General features: G+C 40.2%; 2 protein-coding genes across 5 annotated transcripts in view; one reads left to right on the top strand and one right to left on the bottom strand.

Moving 5' to 3' along the window:
• LOC132832698 (uncharacterized) overlaps nt 1-10,501 on the top strand; it is a 45,491-nt gene extending 34,990 nt beyond the window's left edge. For 3 of the 4 annotated variants that reach the window (XM_060850792.1, XM_060850794.1, XM_060850793.1), the window contains one exon: nt 4,314-10,501. In XM_060850792.1, coding sequence (XP_060706775.1) covers nt 4,314-5,049 — 736 coding nt within the window. In that variant the 3' untranslated portion in view covers nt 5,050-10,501. Of the gene's footprint in view, nt 1-1,170; nt 1,372-4,313 lie in introns of those variants that run through there. The other variant, XR_009646967.1, reaches the window with a different exon arrangement.
• The window catches only part of LOC132832946 (butyrophilin subfamily 3 member A2-like), a 408,440-nt gene that overhangs the window by 98,641 nt on the left and 281,956 nt on the right, over nt 1-27,843 (bottom strand). The window lies entirely within an intron of this gene.

Raw genomic sequence — 27,843 nt, 5'->3', positions numbered from 1 at the left:
CTGCATCCCAGTGCCCCTCAACAAATAAGGTACAGCTACCAATGTCTGAATGGACAGCAACACTCAGACAGGGCATCCTTTCCACCCTGGCACCCTTTTTTCTAGGCAAGACCTGGAAAGGAGGCCACAGGGTGATATCTCCAGTTGGTGGACAACACTAGTAAACCTCTCTCAAAGTTTTTTTTCAGTCTGACCAAGATTATTATAATGAGGAGATGGAAAATAGACATTTCAGGCAAAAGCCCTTCATCAGGAATGAGCCCTCATTCCTAAGGAAGGGCTTTTGCCTAAAACATTGATTTTCCTGCTCCTAAGATGCTGCCTGACCTGCTGTGCTTTTTCAACACCACTCTAATCTTGAGTCTGATCTCCAGCATCTGCAATTCCCACTCCTGCTAAGATTTATATTACACCAAGTGTGTTGGTCCTTTCTATTTTACACTTTCTTGAGGCTGAAGAAAATTAAAGAAATGCATTAAAGACATTTTTAAAATTTCACCCATTCAGTCAATCCTCCTGTTTCTGTGGTCGTCGGCATGTGGAAATTCCCTTCCACTATCATCTGTCCGTGTGATCTTAAGCGGATGAATAACACTTGATGGATATACTCTTTGATTTCTCATTTCCTTTCGGTCTTTACATTTTGTGCTCTTTTTGCCTAACTGAGAGGCCTTCTAGAAGGGGAGCTGCTCCTTTTCCCGCTGAGCCTCCTGATCCAGGGGTTGGGATATAGGTCCTAAATTGACACGACAGCGAAGCATTTCTCTTGCTGTACATAACAGTGAATATCTGTGATTGTGGATGGTAACCGGTATCCTTGCATGGTCCAGCACAATGGAACTGATGTGCTATCATCACATGTGTAATCCTAAAAGTGTGCTAGGGTAGTAGGTATCCCAGCAATCTGGGCTTCTCTTAAATTTTGAAACTTTATTAATTTTTCAGCAATTCTATTTCAAATAAACCTCTTAGCTAGCACTTCAGTGCAAATGAAAATATTCTCGTGACTGCATTCCTGTGGAAATTATGCAAATTATAATGCCAATTGGTCTTCATCCTTTCACAGTGAATTGAAGGCAGACCATCAATGTTCTTGTGAAAAGTAACATAAAATGACATTGTGACTCATTGGGGTCCTGATATTATTACTTTGATTTCTTCCCCCTCCAGATTTCACATGAAGGGCTTATGCCCGAAACAATGCTCTCCTGCCCCTCGGATGCTGTCTGACTTGCTGTGCTTTTCCAGCGCCACACTTTTCAACTCTTCCTCTGTGTCTGCTTGGACATTCTGCAGCTTCTTGTCACGTACTGAAATAAGGCAAATTAAAATGAGGTGGCCTGAATTTAGTTCTTTACAAATTATTCCATAACAAACCAACTGTTTTTAATGGTTATGTACTTAGGTGTGACTGAAATGGAAGGGAGGATCTCAAGAAAATGACAATCACCAGAGAAGTGGTACATTGCTTGAGCTGCGGCTTGGATCCTTATGGACATCATCCCATGATCTTAAAAGAAGTGATGACTTGGATATTTGATTCTAATTTTGTCAAGTTCCACAGACTCAAGGCAGATTTTTTTTTAGATTGGTAGGGAGTGAATCCAACTCCTTTACTCAAAAAACAAAGGGAACCAGAAAACAAGAAACTATAAGCTAGTTAGTTCAACATCTGTCATCGGGAAAATGTTCAATGAAAGAAACAGAGCTGCCCAAGCAGTTTTAATAGGGAATCGTTGTTTCCTTTTGTGGATGAAACTAGAATTAGCGGTCACTGTTACAAATATAAGCATTGCTCATTGTGGGTGCAGGGGGCTTCCTTCCTCAAATGACAGTGGACACAAGCTCCTTTAATACTTTTTCAATGTAAGTAGATGGATTCTTGAAACAAATGGATGAAATGTTACTCGAGATTAGCAGGCATATGTAGTGCCTGCTAATAATACAATTAGCCATGATCTAATTGAACGGTGGAGCAGGCTCAAGAGAGTGGGTCACCTTCTCCTGCTCTTAATTCATATATTTGTATATTCATATGCGACGTACAGAATAGGCCTCACTGATTGGCATGATATAAGTTCATGGTTCAGTTGGTTCTACCCATTATCCTGATGTCTCCACTGTCTACAATGTGCAGCAAGGCATTATACTCTAGCTTTTGTGAGGAGAGAAGATGTACCTGTACCAACTCCCTGGATCCTAGGAATTACGCCTAATCAAATGAATTGTACTTACTGCTATCATGCAATAAACCTTCTTGTTATCCAGGAACATATGTTGATGTATCCTCTATCACTAATCACTAGATGGGACTAGGACAGAGCAAAAAACTTGATTGCTGTCAGTGAACTACTCCAAACCGTCTTTACATAGCAACTCATACTGGTACAGGTGACAAATAAGACCATACCAAAGAAGAGTAGGCCATTCGGCCCCTTGAACTGCTCCACCATTCAATAGGATCATGACTGATCTGACATTCCTTCCATCCATTTTATGCCTTATCCCCACTTGGTTTCCCCAAATGATCAAGCAACTATCTCAACCTTAAATATACACAAGGGCTCTCACCCCACACCTCTGTGGCAGGGAGTTTCAAAATTCTACCTCAGCTCAGTTTTGAATTGGCACTCATTTATTCTGACACTATGGCCTTCTTGTCCTAGATTCTCCCATGAGATTAGATTATTTATAGTGTGGAAACAGACCCTTCAGCCCAACAAGTCCACACCGATCCGCAACCCACCCAGACCCCTACATTTACCCCTTCACCTAACACATTGGCAATTTAGCATGGCCAATTCACCTGACCTGCACATCTTTGGACTGTGGGAAGACACCGGAGCACCCGGAGGAAACCCACGCAGACACGGGGAGAATGTGCAAACTCCACACAGTCAGTCGCCTGAGGCGGGAATTGAACCCGGGTCTCTGGTGCTGTGAGGCAGCAGTGCTAACCACTGTGCCACCGTGCCACCCACAAGGTGAGAGGAGACATCCTCTCAGCATGTACCTGTCCAGTCCCTTCAAAGTCCAATATGCTTCAATGAGATCACCTCTCATTCTCCTAAGTTCCAGTGAGTAGAGTCCTAAACTGCTGAGCCTTTGCTCATGAGACAACCCCTCCATACCAGGCACCATCCTAATGAACCTTCTCTGAGCTGCTTGCAACAAAGTGACACCTTTCCTGAATAAGTGGACAAAAACTGCTCACAGTATCCAGATTGAGGTGCATGGATATGGTACAGAGCCAAGATCTTTTTCTGAGGGTGGGAGTATTCAAAACTAGAGGGCAGAGGTTTAAGGAGAGAGGGGAACAATGTAAAAAGGACCTGAGGGGTAATGTTTTCACCCAAAGGTGGTGTGTGTATGGAATGAGCTGCCAGAGGAAGTGGTGGAGACAGTTAAAAGGCATCCTGATGGGTATAATAATAGGAAGGGTTTTGAGGGATATGGGGGAAGTGCTGGCAAATGGGTAGCTTGCAGATGTTTTCTAATGTCTTTCGTTGGACAGTAGACATGGCGTCGCTAGGAAGATACCACTTCAATCCTGCCGGCTGTCAGTGCATGGTCAGGAGCCAGGTATTATCCTGATATCACAACTCGCCCTGTGTCAAAACAATCCCTGAAGTGAAGAGTTACAAAGATTTTATTAAAGTATGATGCTTTTGAAAGGTAGGCCAGGTCTCCAAACACACAAATTGTTTCTGCCTCTTGATGTCACATGCCATTTAGCGATTCCAGGTTTTCCACAGTACTAATTCTATCAGAAACAAACCCACAATAAAACAGCTCTGACATTGTTTTTGTTATATATTTGCTTCTATCAGAATCTGCCATAACTAGTCCTGCTTTTAAGTCAGTTCAAGGATGTAACATTTGTAATGACTGTAAAACTAAACAAAGGTCATGCAGTATTAAATAGCTAAAAGAAAACCAACTGTTTTGGCTTCACTTATATTGAAGGAGGCACATTCAGCTTCTTTGAAATTGACTGAGGGTACGTTACATTGCTAAAGATGCTGCAGTTGAGCTATGCTATTATATTTAGTTGCATGTAAAACAAACCAAGGCACTTCTCCCAGTGTCTTGGCTAAACATCCTTCCCATTCACCATTGTGTTAAAAAACTGAGCTGTGGGAGGATCTAAGATGGCGGCGATCTGAGAAGATCACACTGCAAAGCTTCGCATCGCAGCAGGAGCAGGACGGTCTTTTAACCCACCCAACCCAGGTCATCAGGATTTCTTGGGGTGTTGAAAAGATTGTGGAGCCTCAAGAAACATTTAAAAATTGACTTGCTTGTATTTTCAGCTGTCCAGAAATGCCTCAAAAGGGAGGAGGAGCATCTGAGGTCGGGCCTGCAGCTCAGCCTGCAGCAGCCTCAGAGCAGATTACTCTCCAGGACCTGGTGAATCAGCTCTCAAAATCTCGCGAGATGTTGGGGAAACAGATTGAAGAGAAGCTGGCTCCAGTCTCTCTCATGCTGCAGAAGCATGAGCAGCAGCTGGGAGACCTGGAGAAGAGGACGAATGAGGTGGAGCACAGGGTCACAGTGGTGGAAGCTGATGCCAGATCATTCAAGGAAGAGATCCAAGCCCTGAAGACGCAGGTTTGTAATTTGCATGACCAAGTGGATGATCTTGCAAACAGGGGCAGGAGAAAAAACATTTGGATCATCGGTCTGCCTGAGGATAAGGAAGGTGAGCGGCCTGCGGAATTTGTTGAAGATTGGCTTCAGAAATTCCTTGACTTGGAGACTGGTATGAGAGGATTGAAGATAGAGAAGGCTCACCGGGTTGCAGCACGGAGGTCGGGTCTGGGTCAACACCCTCGTCCTTTCCTGGTGCGGTTCCATCATTACCGGGATAAGGTGACAGTCATGGAGGCTTCCAGACTCCAGGGGAAGGATTCAAAGGGCCTAATTTACGAGGGGTCTGAGATAATGTTTTTTCAGGGTTTTTCAGTGGCAGTGATCCAGAAACAAAAATCGTATGATGGTGTCAAGAGAAGACTGAAGGAGCTTGGGATTCAGTACTCCCTGAGATAGCCGGCAGTGCTTCAGATCACCTTAGATCGATCCATGCATCTCTTTGACACATCAGAGAAGGCAAGAGACTTTGTGGACAAACTAATCTAATTTAAACAATTGTAGTATGTATAAATATCGCTGCTTGGGTAAGCGTTTATCATTCTGTAAAAGAAATGGAACTTTGTTTTTCCCCTTTTTTTTCCTCTATTGATAATAATTTGGTTCATACAATGTCTGGCGGTGGTTAAGATGTACATTTTAAATTTCTAAGTTAGGACATACCAAAGGATGGATGGGGTATTTATTCCCCCTTTTTTTAATAAAAGAATGTTTTTTTATTCATATTGATATTCTATGGGGTGTTTATTCTTTTTAGCTTGTGCTTGCGATGCGGCTCTAGCTGGGAGAAGTGAAGGTGGTTGAGATGGTTAGATGCCTATTTATGGGCAGTTCGGGGTGGGTAGTTGCCCCCTCTGGGCAGGGGGTGAGTTCCCCTACTCAGTGCTATTGGCGCTTTATATGTTGGTTTGTTTTCTGGTTTTTGTTGTCTTTTCTTTTTAATAATTTTGTATGTTTGTTAAATGTAGTGGTTTTAGTTTATGTAGTTTTTATATTTGGTGGACCATGCGATGCTAAGACTCAGCAATTTGTGGTTCGGGTTCCTCCTCTCTGGAATTTAAATGTAATTGCAGAAGATTACGAGGGGTCTGAGATAATGTTTTTTCAGGGTTTTTCAGTGGCAGTGATCCAGAAACAAAAATCGTATGATGGTGTCAAGAGAAGACTGAAGGAGCTTGGGATTCAGTACTCCCTGAGATAGCCGGCAGTGCTTCAGATCACCTTAGATCGATCCATGCATCTCTTTGACACATCAGAGAAGGCAAGAGACTTTGTGGACAAACTAATCTAATTTAAACAATTGTAGTATGTATAAATATCGCTGCTTGGGTAAGCGTTTATCATTCTGTAAAAGAAATGGAACTTTGTTTTTCCCCTTTTTTTTCCTCTATTGATAATAATTTGGTTCATACAATGTCTGGCGGTGGTTAAGATGTACATTTTAAATTTCTAAGTTAGGACATACCAAAGGATGGATGGGGTATTTATTCCCCCTTTTTTTAATAAAAGAATGTTTTTTTATTCATATTGATATTCTATGGGGTGTTTATTCTTTTTAGCTTGTGCTTGCGATGCGGCTCTAGCTGGGAGAAGTGAAGGTGGTTGAGATGGTTAGATGCCTATTTATGGGCAGTTCGGGGTGGGTAGTTGCCCCCTCTGGGCAGGGGGTGAGTTCCCCTACTCAGTGCTATTGGCGCTTTATATGTTGGTTTGTTTTCTGGTTTTTGTTGTCTTTTCTTTTTAATAATTTTGTATGTTTGTTAAATGTAGTGGTTTTAGTTTATGTAGTTTTTATATTTGGTGGACCATGCGATGCTAAGACTCAGCAATTTGTGGTTCGGGTTCCTCCTCTCTGGAATTTAAATGTAATTGCAGAAGATTATGGCTAATGATTTGATTAAATGGTGTACCTGGAATATCAAGGTAAGTCACTCACCAATTAAGAGGAAGAAGGTACTCTTGAGTCTTAGAAAGGAGAAGGTGGATATTGCTTTGTTACAGGGGACACATTTGGATGACAAGGAACATCTGAAATTACAGCAGAATGGCTTTGACTGAGTTTATTTTTCATCATTTACTACCAGAAGTAGGGGAATGGCTATATTGGTAAGGAAAAATCTCTCATTTAAATTGTTGGAATATGTCAAAGACACATATGGGAGGTTTGTAATTCTTAAAGACTTGATAAATGGGGAAGAATATGGCATTTTAAATGTTTATTGTCCCCCAGCTCATCCTCTTAAATTCTTGGTAGATGCTTTTTCTAAACTGATAAGTTTCAAGTCTCGGCACATCATTATAGGGGGAGATTTTAACTGCCTCATGGACCCCACAGTAGACAGGTTGCCTAAAGGCCCCTCGATACCCCTCGGCACAAACTAAACAGTTATTGGGTTTGTGTGGGGAATTAGGATTGGTGTACGTCTGGAGGTATCTCCACCCTACAGGTAGGGATTTCACATTTTTCTCCAATCTGCACAGATGTCACACGAGGATTGATTTTTTTCTGACCCCTGCAGTAACTCTGGATCTGGTGGCATCCTGTACGATTGGTAATATTGGCATCTCTGATCATGCTCCAGTGTACCTCATGGTTAAAATTAAGGATGTTACAGTGGATTCAAGGTACTGGCGAATGAACCCCTTTATTCTCATGGACAACAAGTTTGTGGAGTATTTCTCTAGGGAATTTTGGAGATTCCTAGACATCAACATAGGCTCGGTTGATAGCTCATCTGTTCTCTGGGAAACTGCCAAAGCTTATGCCAGAGGGTTAGTTATTTCATATTCCACAAGTAGGAAGCGGCAGAAGGGTGAGCAGCAACATCTCCTTGATACACGGTTGAAGGCAGCCGAGAAGGCCTATTTTGACAGACCCTCGTTGGTCAAACTACAGAGGATTACGGCACTGTGGTCTGCGCTAAATTCCGTGCTCACGCAGACGGCAAAGAAGGAGTTGGCTTTTGCAAAGCAAAGTTATACGAGCATGGTGACAAGCCAGGGAAATACTTAGCATACCTTGCCAGAAAGAGAAGTGCCCCACAAACTATTACAGCGATTAGGGAAGGGTCTGGGAACCTAACATGTGATTCTAAAAAGATTAATGTGGCGTTCCAGAGATTCTACTCTAAGTTATATCAGTCTGAGAATTGTGAGGAGGGGCAGGCCAAAATGGAATCCTTTTTTAGAGATCTGAAGCTCCCGGGTGTGACTCCCGAACAACAGTCCTTTCTCAATGCCCCATTATCAGAGCAAGAAGTGCAGGAAGCTGTGAGGCAGCTTCAGAGTGGAAAGGCACCCGGTCCTGATGGACTTCCCAGTGAATTCTATAAGGAATTTATAAGTATACTGTCAGGCCCAATGCTGAATATGTTTAATGATTCATATAGTCATGTTTATCTCCCACTATCTCTGAGAGAGGCCAATATTTCACTTATCCTTAAAAAAGGGAAGGATCCGGAAGACTGTGCTTCATATAGGGCCATCTCGCTCTTAAATGTGGACTTTAAGATCTTCTCTAATGCTCTTGCGTTAAGGCTGGACACTGTGTAACCCTCCATTATTAAAGAGGATCAGACGGGTTTCATAAAGGGTTGCAGATCATCCAATAACGTTAGGAGGCTGCTTAATGTAATTCAAGCATGCCAACAGCAGTCAATACAGGGATTGGTGATTTCTTTAGATGCAGAGAAGGCATTTGACCGAGTTGAGTGGCCGTATCTTTTTTATACTCTAGACTGGGATTGGTCTGGGCGAAGTTTTCATAAGATGGGTAAAGGTTCTCTACAGTGTACCTCTCGCTGCGGTCATTACCAACGGGGTGCAATCAAGCAATTTTAATATTTCTAGGGGCAGCCGGCAGGGCTGTCCCCTTTCACCATTACTTTTTACATTGGTGATTGAACTGTTGGCAGAGGCCATTCGTAGGGATCTCAATATATCAGTTCCAGAAGTGGGGTCAAAATTACATAAGATCTCACTGTATGCAGATGATGTTCTAATTTTCTTGACTATTCTAGCAGTTTCAGTGCCTTGCCTGATACAATGCATTCACACGTTTGGCACTTTTTCAGGGTATAAGATTAATTTTGTTAAATCAGAGGCTTTGCCTATGATGGTCTTACGAAAGAGTTGGCTCTTGAGAGTGACTATAGATTCCCATTTAGGTGGTCACAGGGGGGTTTTGTGTATTTGGGCATATTCATTACTCCAGCTCTGGACTGGCTGTTCAAAGCCAATTTTACTCAATTATTTGAAAAAAATTAAACAAGATCTCCAAAGATGGGAGGCACTTCCAGTTTCATGGTTGGGTCGGATAGCGCTTAATAAGATGAATATTCTCCCTCGTTTGCTATACCCTATACGGATGCTCCCCCTGATTTTCAATAAACAAACACTCAGGAGACTGAACAGTTTGTTCAGCTCCTTTGTCTGGCACCGTAAACGGCCCCTCATTAAATTATCCAAACTGCAGTTGCCCCACGGATTGGGAGGAGTAGACCTGCCAGACATTAAAACTTACTAATTAAGCTCGCTTTTGACCTACGTAAGTGATTGGGTTTGTGGGGACCCTCTTTCAATATGGCTAGATATCGAAGCCTCCAGGCAAGGTGCCCCCTTACCAGTTTGCTGTTTTTGGACAAGGTGAGGACAGTTAGGGAATATTGTCATAACCCAATAGTCATCAATACTGTTAAAGCATGGAGGGCAATTCAGCAGAGGGAAGGTAATATTGACAAAACATCTCTGTTTACACCTTTAGTGGGCATGGCGAATTTTCAACCAGGATGATAGATTCAGGATTTAAACATTGGGCAGCTAGGGGTATATCTTGCATGGGTGATTTATTTGAGGGAGATGTAATGATGTCCTTCGATCAATTAGTACGGAAATACAAGTTACCTAATAGAGACCTCTTTCGTTTTTTTCAAGTTAGGGATTTTATACAAAAAAGGACCACACTTTTGACTAATCCCTACAAATCTGATGCAGAAAGAGGGATACTAAGGGCTAAGAGCACACTCTCTGTCAGTACTCTATATCACCAAATGGGGGGTGCCACCTCAGATGAGTCTGATCGACTCTGCAAGATGTGGGAAAGAGAGCTGGATGTTGAGAGGCATGAGATGATATTTGGGGGAATGCAAGGAATAGGATCCATGCTTTACAGTTGAAGATTCTCTACAGGGTCCACTTAGCCCCAGACCGTTTGTCAAAATTTAAACTTGGTGTATCTTGAGCATGCCCCAAGTGCAAGGTCTGTACGGGTACTCTTTCCCATTGTCTTTGGTCTTGTGACAGGCTTCAAACATATTGGAGCGCTGTGGTGGGTGCAATGGAGAGGATTTTAGGTGTAGGGGTGGAGAAGGACCCTATTTCGCTCCTTTCGGGCCTACCCATTGTATTTCCTGTAGACTCGCATAAGGCAAAACTTTTCAATATTCTTACATTCTGTGCAAGGAAGAATATCTTGCTAGGTTGGATATCAGAAAACCCCCCCAGGCCTGTCGAGTTGGCGGAAGATTGTTATGGAGCATATTTGCCTGGATTTTCTCACAAATATGGTACACCACAAAACTGAGAATTTTTACAAGACATGGCAACCCTTTTTAAAATACCTGGACACAGATTTATCTGCCACACTATCAAGGGCTTTTATATCGCCGTCACGATTGTGTTTCATGAGTCCAATATCCAGGGAGGAGGAACTGTGAATGTATGAGTGTTTTGTTTGGCTGGGCTGAGTTATTACTATTTACTTGTTTGTTGTTAGGTATTTATTTAGTTAGTTAAATAGCTAGTTTAGTTTTTTTTAATTTTGTACTTCTCTATATATGTTTATACATTCGTATAGGAGGGTGGGTTGGGGAATTTTTTTTATTATTTGGGTTTAGTTTTGTACTATTTTTGTACTGTTTTGAATTGCATTGTTTTGTATTTTTTGTAATATTTAAAAATCTATTTTTTCTTTGTAAAAATATATTATTAAAAACTGAACTGTGTCCTTTTGTGGGATCTTGCTGTGTTCAAGATTGTTATCATGATCAATAAGGCTATATAATATATATAATATATATATATATATATACACAATCAGTAAGTTCACTCCAAAATGTGGTCCACTTTGTGCTCTGATATATTTTGAAGAAAGCTGTTAAAGGAGTAGCTTGGCACAAGTTCCTTTCTTTGTTAAATTCCTTCAGCTGTAAAGGCACTTAGCTTTAATATCTGTTAGTGCATTCGGTTCCACCCAACATGCAGAATAGAAAGTTTGGTTACGCATTTTATTGCAAGAAATTACAAAGATGGTAAAAGAACTCAGTTTCCTTTCCCCTTTTAGAGTTCCAGTGAACTAAGGCGACCTTTTACTCTCTCTGTCCTGCACTTTGCATCATTAATCCCTGTTAATGACTCCTAGTCACCTCACAAAAACCTCAGAATGTGTTAATAGCCCTGTCATAAAAGGTAAAATTAGGCTGGTGGCGTCATCTTTAACAGCAGGTATCCCCGCACTTAAACTGTCCCCAATGACATGTTTGCCAATTATATAATCATGTTTGCTCTAGTCCCTAAAACGTTATTACTGCACGTTGTACAAGTCACTAATTGAGTCCCACAGTATGCTGCATGGTTTAGATCAATTAGTTACCAAAGGGAAATCACTTGCTGGGAATAATTTGAGATCGGAGCCAACTTTCTCCTGTTGGAGAACATGTTATAAGGAAATGAGCTTTTTACGTTTTAATCATTTAACACCAAACTACAGAAAGCAGTAGATCGTTTTGAGTGTAGTCCTCCAAAGAATGTGGGTCATATTTCACCACCAGCAGTGCGAACAGTGGAGGTCACCCGTTATGATGACTCGCAATTGTCATAGCAAGCCAAATGAACAAAAATCTAAAGGCAGCAGAAGGATTACAGTACATATCACACAATGAGCAGTTTGAATGTGTTTTGGTTTGTTCAGCATGTTCCATTTTCGATAAAGTGAGGCTGTTGGCAAGAGGAATGTAAAAGTTTCACCCATCTGCTGAGTGTTACTGCTGCTGCCACTTTTGAGTTTATTGCTCCTGCATTATTACCTTTTTAAAGCCTAATGGACAGCAACAAAGAAATATCACCCTTCATGGGAATGTTTGCAAGATGTGCTTTGCTTTTTTAAAACAGTGATGGAAGCAATTAGCATCCTTCTCCTTCTATAGATCTGCTTTGAAATTAGCACGATATAATTTTTAACCACAGACTACTTAAATACTTAAGGGCCAGGAGACAGTAATGCCAAGCAACGATTTTTATTCGAATTATTAGCTGTACTCAGTAATAGATTAATGTTAACTGTTAAGTAGCAAGTTAAAAACTGCACGCTTTGTCAAGATAAAGTGTGTATAATGAGAGTGTTCTCATTTAGAAAAGTGTTACCAAAAGAAGTGGGTTGGAATAATTGACTTGAAAAGTGGCTCCAGTGTTTGGTTCCTTCATTTTGTCTGTCTGAGTTAGCTACAGTTATCATTAACATTGCACTATGCGCTAGGGGGCGGGGTGGGAAAGGGAGAATGGTAAGGATCACTATCTCTGTTCTGGTCCATGAACCTTGTGGGAAGGTGACTGCATGCACATTGGAGTGAGGAGTAATAATGCAGTAAGGTGCCCATGCCTCAGGAAAGCAGGGGGTATGTTGGAAGGGAGGAGGAAACTGGCAACCCTGTCTCTGCAACGTACGACATTCATGAAAGATGGTTTGAGAGTTGGAGCAGAAAATACAAAATAGCAATCACTGAAGTGGTTCATGTCACAGAACGACAGAGTAGTTATAGCACAGAGGGAGGCGATGTCTGTGCTAGCTCTCGGTAGAAGCAATTCGCCGGGTGCCACACCTTGGTCTTTTCAATACATTGGTCTTTTGCAGACAACAATCCAATTCACTCTTGAATGCTTTGAATGAACCTTCCTCCAGCACACTGTCAGGTAGTGCACTCCAGATCCTAACCATTTGCTCAATGGAAGCATTTTTCCGCATATCATCATTACTTCTTCTGCCAATTGCCTTCAATCTGTGTCCTCTGGTTCTCCATCTTTCCACCAATGGGAAAAAATTTCTCCCTTGCTACTCTGTCTGGATTCCTCATGATTTTCAATGTTCAGTTTGAATATCAAATCTCATCTCAAGTTTTCAAGGAAGGTGGTGCCAACTTTTCCAATCTATCAACATAGCTGAAATTCTCCAACCCAGGAAACATTTTTGGGAACCTTCCCTGCACTAACTCCAATGTCTTTACGTTCTTCATAAAATGTGAAATCCAGGATTGGATTTGATAGTCCAATTGATGCAGAACCAAGTTCAACATAATTTCTTTGCTTTTGTACCCTGCGCCCCTATTAGTCAAAACTAGGATATTGAATGTTTGGTTAACTATTCTGTCAGCCTATTGTTGGTATATTCAATGATGAATGAACAGAGACACTCAGGTCCCTCTATACCAGTACCTGTTTTAGACACATACCCTTTATAGACTCGTATCCTTTACACTCTGTCTAATTTTACCCGTTATTTATTTTATCTACATGTCTTCTATTTTACAGCAGATCACATGGTTCAAAACTCTCATGGAAAACTGCTCCAAGAAATCTATAATTATCACAACTGATATCCAGTTTTCCTACTACATCATATTTTGGCTGTGCAGATTGCAGTCTGCACAGCATACGTTTTATGTTTGTCATGAACAATGACATCTTTTATTACTTCCAGATAAAAATATTAGCACAGGAACTTGTGGCAATTAAACAAGCATTGCAGGCATAAAAAAAGTGGAAAAATGTAGCTAATCTATAAAATAACAAGCTGCAGGAAGTTGCATTGATCTTCACCTTCCTCTGTCAATCCCAGGGAGGTTGTTATTCTGTTATGGTGACTGGCAATTCCCACTGGCAAAAGGTTACATGTTATTCAGTGCATGCAAAGATCATCAAATATCTCAAATTGCAGATTATGGATTTTGAGATAACACAAAAAAAATCGTATTGCATGTGTAAATCATTCAGTTTCTGAAGTAATAATTATAATCAAATGCTGTCTGGGTTCAGTTAAGTTCAAATGCAAGTCAAAACTGTACACTAATTATCACAGATAGGCTCCTCTATGTTTATATGCACCCAGAGTGTAATGGGAGTATCTATACATTATGGATGAGTACATTTTTAAGCTGGAAAGTCATGTTGACCTGAACAGGATGAATGTTCTGGGCCAAAGCCAACATCCAGCTCTCATCTAAAAAGTGTGGTCGTTGGGAGGGCAGAGAAACAAAATCATACCTGAGTGATCATGCAGAGCTTGTATATTCGTTTCCTGGAGATCAGTGTGTCATGGCTACAGGAAGATTTGTCAGTTTTAAGGTTCAGAAATGTGAATAAATGGTTTCAATTATGGAGAAAAAAAGACATTTGAGAAATCTCGAAGAACGGGAAAATGTTTGAAACATCCAACAGGTCAAACAGCAGCGAAGAGAAAGACACGTTAATGTTTTGCATGTGGCCTGTCATCAGAAATGAAGTGTCAATGATGAGAGGTTTGTTTGGTTTAATATTCAGTCCAATAAATGGACTTCATCTGCCAGAAGAAGCTTCAATTCTATTTCTGGTGAAACGATCATATTCAAATATGAACCTACCATTGCTTGGTACATTTTCAAATGTTTCTTTTAGAAACAATTTCTATTATTGGGAGAATCACAGACATTCAACTTATTCTGTAGTCAAAGCAATGATGGTAGTGCCTTGGCCAATTACAGGTGAGTTGCCAACCAACTAGTGCCCTTTTAATTTCTAGTCTAAATTGTTGTGATAACTTACAAAGTTGGAATTCTTGCTTTTGTCCTAATAAGTGCAAGGCAGAAGGTTTCTGCAGCATGGCTGTCTTTTTAGCATTCCCTAATGCAATATATTAGACTATCCAGTATTTTTTTAAAGCTCCATGACTTCTTAAACAATTGAATACAAATGTTCTTTTGTTTCTACTATATTAGTTTTCATTTTGCTTTGTGCAATTTCCTTTTAACCTGCAGTATGTGTTATAAAACCTCCTTGCAGAAATACGAGGTGTTCCCTGGTTTATTTTCAATAAAGGTTAACTGAACATCTCTTTGACTTGGCAAACTGCAAATGAACAATTGAGATCTGTGGAATAGATGGAGCGCAGAGAAAAGCAAGATGGAGAAGTGATTAGTTTAATATCAAGGGACGAGCTTGAGCACAATACTGTGAGCGTCACTAAACTTAGCTTTGTATCTCATCATCCTCGTTCATTTCCAGGACCTGTTGTTGACAATGTTTCCTGCACAGAGACAGAAGACTTGAATGTTGATGATTATTTTTACCCAAGCTGTCGAGAACCACAGGAAATGTTTTCATGGCTTAAGTTGTATACTTTTACAGCAGTCATGGCTTTAGCATAAGATATCAACATTCAAGCCACAAAAATGCTTGGCTTGAATGTACTGTTCAGATTTGCAAGTACCGTGATGTTAATGTTTCAAAGGTTCAGTAGATTTAGTCGCTTACGGTAAAAGGATACTTGACAGGGATGGATGGGAGTGTGTATAAAATCGACAGCATCATGTACAGGCTGCTATTTAGATCAATGCAAAATTAACTAGATTCGAATAGTAACAAAGTACTTCTGACGCTGGAAGTTTGAAACAAACACAGAAACTGCTGGAGAAACTCAACAGATCTGGCAGCCTCTGTGGGGAGAGAAACAGAGTTAATGCTTGGGGTCCGGTATGCCTGCTCTTTCAGAGTATTACTTTGAGTCCAAATTAACTTAGTCAATTCTGAAATAGAGTTACAATGGACTCAAAATGTTAACTCTGTTTCTCCCTCCACAGATGCTGCCAGACCTTCTGAGCTTCTCTGTGTTTGTGAAAGGAAAATACGGCCTAATCCATCACAGGAGGCTGTTAAAATCCTGCTCTGAGTTAAAATCAGCCCCATTAATTTCAAGTTTCTGTTGCTCAAACAGAACAAAATTTTAAGGATCTGGCAGGAATAGGTTGACATGGTGTGCAAGCTCTGCTAGGAACTCCTATCATAGTGTCTCCACAGAGGACGTGAGCCACAGATGTTGATGAGTTTTTGGGTTTGTATGTTCTGCAGCATCTGCAATACAGCATAATGAAAAACACATCTGTTTGCTGAGTCTCTCTAGGTAAAGCAGGACATTCTCAAGAGCTCAGCATTTGTTGCTACTCTGTTACTAATATTTACCAATCAAGATTATATTTAGCTTCTCTCAGCTAACCATTGTGACCACTACATTTAAAATGAAGCAGCTACAGAAATATGGAGACATCAACTTTTGTATTTCAGTATTTTAGATTATAATGTTCAGTGTGGTAACTTACCTCTGCCAACCTTTCTCCACTACTTTGTTTCCTTCTTTCATTCAGTCCATCTGCCTGGCTTAGTTTTCAGTCTTTTTGTCCTTTTTTTTGTTACTTTTTCCCAGTCCTTAATGGCAGTAATTCTCCCCCAAGCTCTGTAGGATAGCTGAAGCTGTTAACCACAATGCATTGTTTGGAATGTTATCAGCATTTGGCTTGTCCATTATTCCAGTAATAACATCATTTAAATTTTACCCGCATATAGCCAGTTTGAGAAAGTTGGCTCAAATACTGAATCATTCTTCCAAGATCTTACAGTTTATGTGTCTCGGTGGTCTGCACTGGGCGCACTCGTATTACTGCTTTGAATTGATGGCCTTCCAACTGTGTGGAGTGAAGCCAGAGTTTACACTGATTTTATATTCCGATAGCTCCTTCTTAACTGTTAGTTGGCAGCACTGTTAATAGCAGTAAACTGGATAATTTCTTTTTAGAAAGAACTGCAAATAGTTTACAAATCTGGTTCCTGCGTCCATTCAGAAGAGATGGTGCATTATGTAGTTTTGTGGATAAAAACAGAGTTGGACACATCCTCTGCTCGTTCAGTTAGACAATAACATTGCCAATGGTAAAAAGGAGGCTCAAACCTATCAGGTTGAGAATATTTTTCAAAAACATACCATTGTCTAGTATTAGAGAAATATAACATCACTGCTAATGCAATAGTTGCTATAGTTACCATTTATAAATCACATTGTGGTTTAACTTGGATTGAAATGGTGTTGATCCCCTTAAAAGTTGGTAATATTTGTAATATAACTGTTATACTTAGTTTGAAGGTTTGAAATCCACTGATGCGCTCTATTCTTTGAATTCTAGCTACCCTTCTGTTACTATGTCAGATTATGGGACATAAAAACATTGGATATGTCATTTTACATCTCATATTTCATATTTGTACAAGGGCAGGTTGTGGTGTCGTGGAAATTTCACTGGGTTAGTAATGACAAAGGATTGATAATTTTTGTAATAATCCAACTTCAGGGAGCAAAATTTGTTCTTCTTACCTGGTTTAGCCCACATGTGAATATGGTTCATACCTGTGATTCCAGGTCCACAGCAATGTGGCTGACTCTGAAACGTCCTTCAAGATGGCCTCCACTTGATTTTATCAAACACATTACTTGGCCTGATGCAACGAATGAAACTGGATGGAGCAGTTCACATTGTTGTTTCCGATGGTCAATGACTCCGCAAAGACATCCTGATGTAGTGATTTTAATGAGGTCTGCAAAGTGGACCTCATAGATACCCCAAATGACAGTCTCATATATTGGTACAGATCCTTATGAGTATTAATTGTCGCATACTTCTGGGATACCTCATCTAACTACAATTGCAAGTATGCATGGCTCATGCCCGTCTTCGTGAAGGTCAACCTCCTGCCAGCTTTGCTTATAAACCCTGTCTATGAGGGATTGGGTATTTATCCAGTTGCTAAAAAGCACTTTACCATTTGTTTAAAATCCCCACAAAGGCGAATTAACTGGTTGAACTCCACAATTGGTGTGATTGGTGCTCCCCATTCCACAAACTGGACTGGTTTGATGATTCATTTGCTTTCCAGGCTTCTGATTTCTACTTGTGCCCATGGCAAATGGCACTGAGCAGGCCTTGCAGAATAATAAATTGCTTCCTGGTCAATAAGCAAGGTGGCCTGGGCTCCTTTGATAGTCCCCACCACCTTCCTGAAAAACATCCGGCCATATAATTAGGACTTCCCTCAGGCAGCCATTTCTAATCAAAAAATGTTTGAGCCCGTCTAGGTGAATCTTTTTCAACCAATTTCATCCCATCAAGCTTGGGCCAGAGTCTTTTACTATAATTAGTGATAACTGAACCAACTGCTTCAAACAAAGTTTTACCCTTGATCTGTAAAAGTTCCCCGGTATAGGTTCACAGTCTAGTCGAATCTTCCACAAACTTAAGGGTAAGAGACAAGAGCAAATTTTGCTAAAGACTTGTTCTGCGATCACTGAAATTGACCTCCATTAAAACTGGGTGACCATTTAAGCAGACGCTTATTTTGAGTTTGTTGCTGAGCAACTTAACTGTTCTAAACCCAGATGTAGATGGACTTTCCATTGTCAGGTCACACGTGGAGATATTGGCTGATGGTTGCACAATGTTTAGTACCATTCGCAAGTCTTCAGGTACCAAAACAGTCCATGTTCAAATGCAGCAAGATTTGGACAGTATCCAGGTTTGGGCTGACAATTGGCAGCAATATTTGCATCGCACAAAGGCCAGGCTATGGCCATCACCAATAAGAGATCATCTAATTGCCATCCCTTTACATTTAATGCTGTTACCATCACTAAATCCCCTACTATCAACTGGTTACCATTGACCAGAAACTCAAACTGGACTTGCCACTTAAACACAGTAGCTATAACAGCAAGACAGAGGCTAGAAATACTGCAGCGAGTAACTCTCCTCCTGACTCCCCCAAACCATGTCCACGATCGATAAGGCACAAGTCAGGAATGTGATGGAATACTCCCCACTCATCTGGATGGGTGTAGCTCCAGCAACACTCAAGAAGCTCGACACCATCCTGAACAAAGCAACAAGCTTGATTGGCACCATATCCACAAGCATCTACTCCCTCCTCCACTGACACTCAGTAGCAGCAGTGTGTACTATGTACAGGGTGCACTGCAGAAATTCACCAAAGATCCTCAGACTGCACCTTCCAAATCCATGACCATTATCATCGAGACAGAGAAGGGTAGCAGATACATGGGAACACCACCACTTACAAGTTCTCTTCCAAGCTACCCCCAATCCTGACTTTGAAAGATATTACTATTTCTTCACTGTCTCTGGGTCAAAATCCTGGCATGCCCTCCCTGAGGGCACTGTGAGTCAACACACAGTAAGTGGACTGCAGCAGCTCAAGAAGGCAGCTCACCACCACCTTCTCAAGGGCAACTAGCCAGCCAGCAATGCTCACATCCCACAAGTGAATAAGAAAAGAAATTGGAGCTAGCTCCTGAGGTCCCCAGCATCACAGATGCCAATCTTCAGCTAGTTTGAGTCAATCCTTGTGATAGTAAACAAAGGCTGGAGGCCGTGACAATATTCTAGCAATAGGTGAAAAATTAGTGTTCCAATTAACTGCCCCAGCTAACTGTTCTACTGCAGTTACAACACTGGCCTCTACCCAGCTATATGGAAAATTGCCTAGGTGTGTCAGGCCAAATCCCACCCAGCCAAGTTCTGTTCCATCATCTCTCTTGGTTGTCAGCAAGTTAAGGATGAGTAATTGCTTAATAACAACCTACTCACTGATATTCAGTTTTGATTCTGTCAGAGCCACAAAAATTCTGTCTTTATTACAGCCTTGTCTCAAATGTGGACAACAGATTGGAGTTCTGAAGTGAGAGTGACTGTATTTGACATCAAGGCAACAGTTGACATAATATGGCAGCAAGGAGTCTGGTAAAACTGGGCACTGGGGAGAGAGTTCTCTACTGGTTGGAGTCAAACCTAGCATGTATGAAGATTGTTGTGGTCATTAGAATTCAATCATCTCAGTCCCAGGACGCCACAGCAGGGAGGTCCTCAGAGAAACCATTTAAATCCAATCTTTTCAGCTATTTCATTAATGATCTTTCCTCTAACGTAAGTCTGATGTGCAGATGTTCAGTCAATACATTCACGGATGATTGCAGAATAATGTACTACAACACCATACATGACTTCTCAGGTACTGAAGCTGTTACTGCTCACATGCAGCAAACCTGAACTGTGGCTGATATGTCGCATAAATGATACTGCCATTTATATGCCAGAGCTCAATCAATAGAGAATCTAATCATCTCCCCTTGCCATTCAATAGCATAATGACCAGTGACACCTTCATTATCAGCATCAGGAACTAAATTGTAACACTAAAGAAGCACGACCATCCAGGAGAAAGCAATTGGGTTAATTGATATGTTATTCACCATCTTTATCATTCACTGTCTTCACCACTGACACACAACAGCAGCAATGCATACCATCTACAGGATGTACTGCAGTAATTCATCTAGACTCCCTCAACAGCACATTCCAAATCCATGACTTTAGTCACCTAGTAGGCTAACTAACATGGGAACGTGACCATCTGAAAGATGTTCTCAAGACACATACTATCCTGATTTGGAACTATCTTGCTGTTCCTTCACTCCTTTTATTATTGCTGGGACAAAATCTTGGAAATCCGTCTCTAACAGCATTGTGGGTGTAAGTCCCAAAGATTGCATTGGTTCAAGAAAGCAATTAATCAGAACAGTCTGAAAGGCAATGAGGGAAGGGTAATAAATGTTTGTCAAGCCAGTAACACCACAGAACTTATAGCAAAATTCTGTGTCTTACAATTGTGTACTCCACAACCACCTGATGAAGGAGCAGTGCTCTGAAAGGTAGTGCTTCCAATTAAACTTATTATATTTAATGATAGCATAGTTCTGTTTTCTTAAAAGAAAGACCTTCCAAGTCATCATATATATATAATATATATGAAACACTGTATCAGCTGCCAATGGTAAAGAGGAGAGAGTGAACTTTTAATTCCAACATGTGCTTTTTTTGGCTAATTCAGCTAAAAGATGACTGCTAATGTAAATTCAGTGACTGTCTAGGAGAGTCCTTTGTAGACCCAAGGACTGTAACAGCTGTACAAAGTCAGGGACACTTCAAAGAGAATGCTTAAAAATAAAGACATAATTAGATGCTGACTACCCACCCCTTTCTCATCTGGAGGCAAACTCCTGCCAATATATTTGTGTTTTATCTTCCTATTGATAGACAAAAAAAATCTAACTGCAACCTCAGGTCTGTGTGTGCTCGTAACTTGACATACCAGTGCATCAACTAGTGCAGGGTGAAGGTCACAGTTTGAGAACAACTATTAACACCCTTGCACTGCAGGTAAAGAATCACAAGATTTCTTTGTGACTCTTAGCCACTGCCAAAAGGAACCAACACAAAAGAATTTCAAGCAACGTACAGCCTACAAAACTAAGAATAAAAATGAAATACTGGAAAACTGAAAATGCTGGAGAAACTCAAGAGTATCTGTAGCGGGTGCTCCTGAGTTAATGTTTCAGTATTCACTCTTTTCAACCTTTCCCTTATTTTGGATACACTTCATTTTCCTAATCTTTGTATGTGTGTTATGTTATTGTTTCTTCAATATTTAGAAACCAGTAAACACGTCATTTTGTTAACTGAAGAACACTGGTGACATTGGTTCCTTTTAAAGCATAAGTTCATTTGGTTTGAGACCACAGGGCAAGGGAACCCTTTAAATTAACCTTGTTGTGACAACTAGATGAAGAGGAGACAGTTTATCCCTCCTCAATCAGAAACTTAATGATTTGTGTTAGCCCCTGTGGGATTGTTCATAACAATTGCTGATATGATCACCAGTTGTAAGGAGAAGAAGGAAAACTGTATGTTCGAGTTGGAAAACTTAGAGTTACAGAGGTTGTAGGGTTTGCATGTTATCGTTCAAAACAGAAATTGCATATAAACAGAATTCAGGTCCATTCTTTTATGAGAGAGTTGTATTTCAGTTAATCACACTACATAAAACTCACCTCCTACTGATTACTAGTCTCCATATTTATACAGCCAATTCAAATGTAATTAAATCTTAATTAATATACACATCAACTGTTCCATTATTTCATGAGGTCTCTGGAATTAGGTGATAGCAACAAGTTCTCTTACTTACAGAATCTAGGTCTAAATTGAGCCAATGATTGTGGGAGTTTCCTACTGAAACGAGAGAGAGAGAGAGTTTTCACTCCAGTTCCAAGTAAAGGCCTGAGCAATCATTAACTACTCATAAAATGTGAGGATTATTGATGTAGAAAACTAGAAATGCTCATTTAGGAAATGAATATGGCATGCTTTTTGATACAAATGATGTGCCACACACATTGTGCAATATCTAAGCTGATAAAATGATATCTTTTTATTTTGTGTTTGCAATTATGACATGATAATTGGAAAAAAAAGTATCAAGATAAAGGCCTGAATGTTGATAGAAATGAAAGGCTCTGCATTTTAGACAAAATGGGGTCTCTGTCCAGAGGTCCCACTATGCCCCTTTCCTGCAGCCAGCCTGTGTATCACAGATGCAGCATCACATTTCAAAATGCATCTTCCTTTATGCAGAAGAAATTTTCATCACCCAGCTTCCTGAAATGCTACTTTGTAGGTATTATTAAGTTGACAAAAAAAAGACTAAATTTGCCAGACACCTTTGAAGCGATCAGGTGGAATTTTTGGAGAAACTTTTGGGATTTTTGCATGTAGACAATAATGTTTATCAAGGGTGGACACGGTCTGTGGAACTGTGAAGTCACTTTAATCCCTGGCTCTTTAAAATTTGAAAAAAAAAGCTTTGCCTCAGCTGGGAAAATAAATCCATCCTTATAATATCAAAAGTTATTTGTTAACATCAGTCTAAGGACTATTATTGCAATTTTAGTATTGCTTGACCACTTCCAAAACCCATCATTATCACACTGGGCCTAGATTTCAGTGTAAGATTTATTTAAATCAGTGCAAATATCTGTGGAAATTCAAGTTGTCACTTGTAATGTAACTGGTGCTTGAAATTCCTTAATTTATTTCTGCTGGCTTGGCTGATTTCAGGAAAATTGTGGTGGAACCATCATATTCTGAGACTTCAGAGAGACCCTTTGGTCAAGATTGCATGAAAGTAACCAAGTAATGGAAATAGCAGAACTGAAAGCAAGCCGTGGATGCTGGAAATAACAATAGGAATTGCTGGAGAGACTCAGCAGGTCTTCTGAGAAAGTGTCATATTGGACTCGAAAAGTTAACTTAATATTTCTGCTGCTTTATCTGTTGAGTTTCTCCAGCTTTTATGAAAGGCATTGTCTTCAGAATTAGTGCTTTCAAAATAAAATAAGATCAATTGTTCTCTGCTAAATAATGGAGACATTGGATGAGGTGGAGTGGCACATTGACAGGCTATTCTCAAATGGCATAGATGACTGTCATGTTCTTTCTCTTTCTCTTCTGTGGGAACATTCATCCTCCTCTCATGACCAGGCTCCACAGATCACCTGAGTAATAAGGTATTTTCATTGCTTTGTCATTCCTGCCATCAGCCTAATAGTGCTTTCCATAAGTGGACTTCTTCTGTAACCACCTGAAAGCTTTTTGAATAGCTTCCTCAATGAGGCATATCCCGGAGGAGTCAATATTTACTTTCAGTGATCAGCTTATTAGTTTTAACATAATTTCACACACAGTTAACAAACTCTCTTCACAAATACAATGGGGCACATCACGACGGATGGAACCACTTCTTATTTGGGCTGGTCATACAGCAATGTAGAAAATGGCACAAGACCAGTCTTCAGTTCCAAGGAACTATATTACTAGCCATGAAGAAAAGAAGTGAACTGATCTTTTAAAGAAGGCTAATGGATCTCCGGTTGTGTTGCTTATAGCAAGTCAGAGTACATGCTGTTTAAAAAACACAGGGTCACTCCCGCTTAGTTAGACCTGTGTCACATTAAGGCCAGAAAATCTCAGTGTGTCTTCTCCCTGTGCTTACATAAATAATAAATTTAATTGAAGCAGACTGGAAGCTGCTTGTTAACCTTAGGTTTCAGGTCATTGACTGTCTTTCTCTTCGGAATTGGGAAGCAGATCCAAAGGCACAAAGAAAATCTGTGAGCGCCTGATGTTTTTTAATCACCATCGCTGACTGCTTCTCTGGAAGTGACCAAATTGCAGCTCACCATTTTAAGATGAAAAGCTGGAAGGAAAGCACCCTGGAGTAACTAGTGACCGGCACAGCTTGATCGTCCATGTATGTCACAACCCCACCAAGCATATCGCAAGATATTGTTGTACCCGAGTGATTGTGGGGCACAGATAATCCAGAAAATCAGAGTTTTGGGGGCAAATCTGTACCAAATACAATAAGAACATAAGAGCATAAGAATTAGGAGCAGGAGTAGGTAATGCAGCCTCGCAAGTCTGTTCCACAAATTAACACAATCATGACTGATCTTATTTGGCCACAATTCCACCTTCCTGCCCACTCTCCATAATCCTTTAATCTATTATTAATTAAAAGTCTGCCTACCTCCTCCTTGCATCTATTACAATTCCTCAGATTCATGACATTTTGAGAAGAGTAATTTCTGCTCATCTCTGTTCTAAGTCTCTGACACTAAAACTATGACCACTCATTGTAGATTGTCCCATTAAGGAAATATTCTCTCGACATCGGTTTTGTCAATCCCCTTTAGCATCTCATATACCTCAATTATATCTCCTCTCCTTCTTCTAAATTCTTGCGAGTATTGGCCTAAACTGCTCAATTTCTCTTCGTAAGGCAAACTCATGAATCAACCTAGTGAGCCTCCTCTGAACTGCCTCCAGTCCAACAACCTCCCTCCTGAGGACCAAAACAATACACAATACTCCAGGTGTGATGTCCCAAATGCAACTATAGAGTTATGGAGTAACATCATGGTGGTTCAGTAAGTAACAATTATTGGCCTGAAATCTGTCTCCTCCTTCCCTCTATTGCTTGATACAAGGCAGCCCTTTGCTGTTGATATCATGGAATGACTAACCTACGTTTGTAACCACCTCATGCAACAGATATCTCCACTGGAATAACCATTAGATAAGGGATTGAGTGCTAGACTACGCAATCATCTTGAGCTTCTTTCCTGCTTAATTTTGCCTGACTCTTTGCCTTTTCCCTTTGCGGTCTTGGCCATGCCTGCCAATGGATTGAAATGTTTCGTATATATTGCTATGATGGTAAGGATTTTATCTCACCTGAGCTTCCATTCTGATGACATATCCTTTCAAATTTCCTCTTATACTCAAACTTCTTCCTGATGCAACCATCACAATTTGTATCTGAAATTATGTACAATTACAATATTCATCCATTAGGAAATTGGATGGGAACAACTCTGTATCTACATGGACATCATGGCACCATCCAAAGGAAGAATTTTACTTTTGATGGAATACTCTTCTTACTGACTTGAAATTGAAAAGAAATTTTGGTTCAATATGAAACATTTCACACGGGAGTTTATTTGTTGAAAATCTATCAGAGATATCATTTGTTTTACTTGAATTCTTAAGAGTAAGTTGTCCAGAATATCAAGGTAATTCAGGCTCGTTATTACATTTGAAGATACTGAGCTATCCAAAAGAAACTGAGCCATTGGCATTTTCAATATTAAGATGCTATGGAATTTACACTTGAATATGTTCTTTGTCATTTCAGTGTGCAATTTTAATTGCTTCTATCACAATGCAGCAAGGATTTCTGCTATCTTTGTAATTTCATCTGTCTGATTTGTCTGTAAATGTATCCAGCAGACAAAAAATATATAATTGCCATGTTAGAGCCTTGTGGAGCTATTTAAGGATATCTTCTGAACTTGCATGAACAGATATAAAACCACGATGAGATTGAAACAAAGCAAATCTTTTTTTGCAAAGTGAAAATTGCATTTTTTTTCTGACCCTTAATTCACAGCTTTTGGCCTTTATTTGTGAGTTTCACCTTCACTTATTGATAATACTATGTGCAACATTGTCACAAAAAGCCTGCTTGAATTATTCCCCTAAGACATGGAAGTTACTCTGTATATTACACTGAGATTCTTTTTCCCTATGGGGGCAAGTATAGGAAAGATCAGTATGTACATATTCAGCAAGACAGACACTTACTCCTGCTACCGTTTCATGTAGTGCTTTGAAAATCATGCTGTAACTTTCAAAAGCTGTTGATTTCAAAGGCTGTTTTCACGATGTATGTGCCTTGTATTCTTTGTATGTCCATTAAGCTGTACTTGATTTTTACATCTGAACTGGGAAAAGCATTTTGCCTGAATAATGTTGCATCAAAGGGGGATTGATTTGAATGGATAAAGGTAAAAGAATATGCTTAAGCTGTATATAAAAGCTGTAGTTGAGAAAGGTGCTGCCTGACCTGATGATAAACCAGACGTGCCAGAACACCTTCAAATTCAGTTCTTCATTTGTGTTGAATTAGATGATCCCAGTCAATCAAGTGGTTGTGTATGTTAAAGAGGAGGAACAAAATATACTGGCTGCTTCTACTAGCTTTGCACATTGAACCCCGACATAAATATTGCTGATTATAATCATTAGGTTGAAATTCTTGTTATCCCTTTGTTTGGTTATTATTGAAAACTTAATTCTATGCAAACAAAATCATGAAAAATTGACAGATCGGGGGCAAGTATATAAGTTTCAAAAATTTCAAAACCAGCTCCAACAGATCTTGAATCTTGAGGATGATCAGCCATGATCATAATGAATGCTGGTGCTGGCTCGAAGGGCAGAATGGCCTACTCCTGTAGCTATTGTCTGTTGTCTATTATCGCCACTTCTGGAGGTGGGTAGAGTAAAGGACACTCTCAGAGGGTGGGTTGTTCTTGCAAGATTATAGTCAGGCTGAGAGCCTCACATTTGAGCTGTTTCATTGGTTTAATCTCTACCAGGCCTCCGAAACACAGGAATTCAAGGGCTGTGAGGACAGCTTTGAGAAATAAGTGCTTTTACAGTTCTCGATGTGGATGAGGAGAAGCAGTGTATCTCTTCCTGTTTCCTCCCTCTCCCAAAACCTTAACTGCATTTCTGGCATCACAGCCTATTTTAGATAAAGATAGCCGCCTACCAAGTTTGGGGATTGGATTATAATTGGATCAAGGATCTAATCATCAGTCTCCAGACGTAACACGCATCTCTCTGCAACCTCTGACCGCTTTCGGTAGCTCACCCATTGATCAGTGTGTCATTAGGGCAGATACCTGCTTTGAGAAAAAATTTGCCATCATTGAAATGGATGGCCACCGGTCAAAGTCCCAAAGTACTATGAACACTTTCACCTCAGAATTCCTAAAAATGAATTCTCTTAAAAGAGGGCTGATGCAGCCAAAAAGTAGGCTGTGGATATAAATTAAGTTGCCGCCTGGACAGAGAGAGAGAGAGAGAGAGCCATGGAATATCACATGGAAAGATGCAGAGGAAACTTTGGACAACAAGGGGGGAAGAAGCAATTCAAAACTGACTGGGCTGTGATGTGACAACGAAGATAATAAGTGTTGATGACCTCCTGCTCACTAGCAAGTCAACCCCTGCAGGTTATATCTCAAGCTACAGGCATATTTTGTGATTTTTTCACTTTTGAAGAATATGCAAAAATAGGGGATTAAAAAAACACTTCTAACTCTACTGGTGTGTGTTAGTTAAACTGAACGATCCTGTATGAACTAGTGGGACTGAGGTCACACGTGTCTACGAGCTTGTGCTGTGCTGTGAAAATCAGTCTACAGACCATCTCATTCTGAATGCTAAAAGCCAGCCAGGCAAAACGAAAACAGGATAACAAAAGGTCTCTCCTTCATCCTGAATTCTAGACTTCAGTCGCAGTTGAAAGGAATCAGAACAAAACCTGCAAAGTTAAACATGTTGAAACCAACTGTTCAACTTACCAATGTCAATGGTACCAATAACCTCCTTTGTTCAACTGTCCACTTTTCCACACAATTCAGAGACTAATCTGCATATCTGCATTATTTCGCTTTTATCTGTTTCGACTCACCCCTTATTTCTAATCTGTACATACATGTGTTGTGCTACTATTTATTCTTGCATTAGTAATTAATGAACATATTCATTGTTAACTAAAGAAAGCGGAGTTAAATTGGAT

Source organism: Hemiscyllium ocellatum, chromosome 35 (genome assembly GCF_020745735.1).
Source record: "Hemiscyllium ocellatum isolate sHemOce1 chromosome 35, sHemOce1.pat.X.cur, whole genome shotgun sequence".
NCBI classification, from domain to species: domain Eukaryota; kingdom Metazoa; phylum Chordata; class Chondrichthyes; order Orectolobiformes; family Hemiscylliidae; genus Hemiscyllium; species Hemiscyllium ocellatum.
This window is presented reverse-complemented; position numbering and strand designations above follow the sequence as displayed.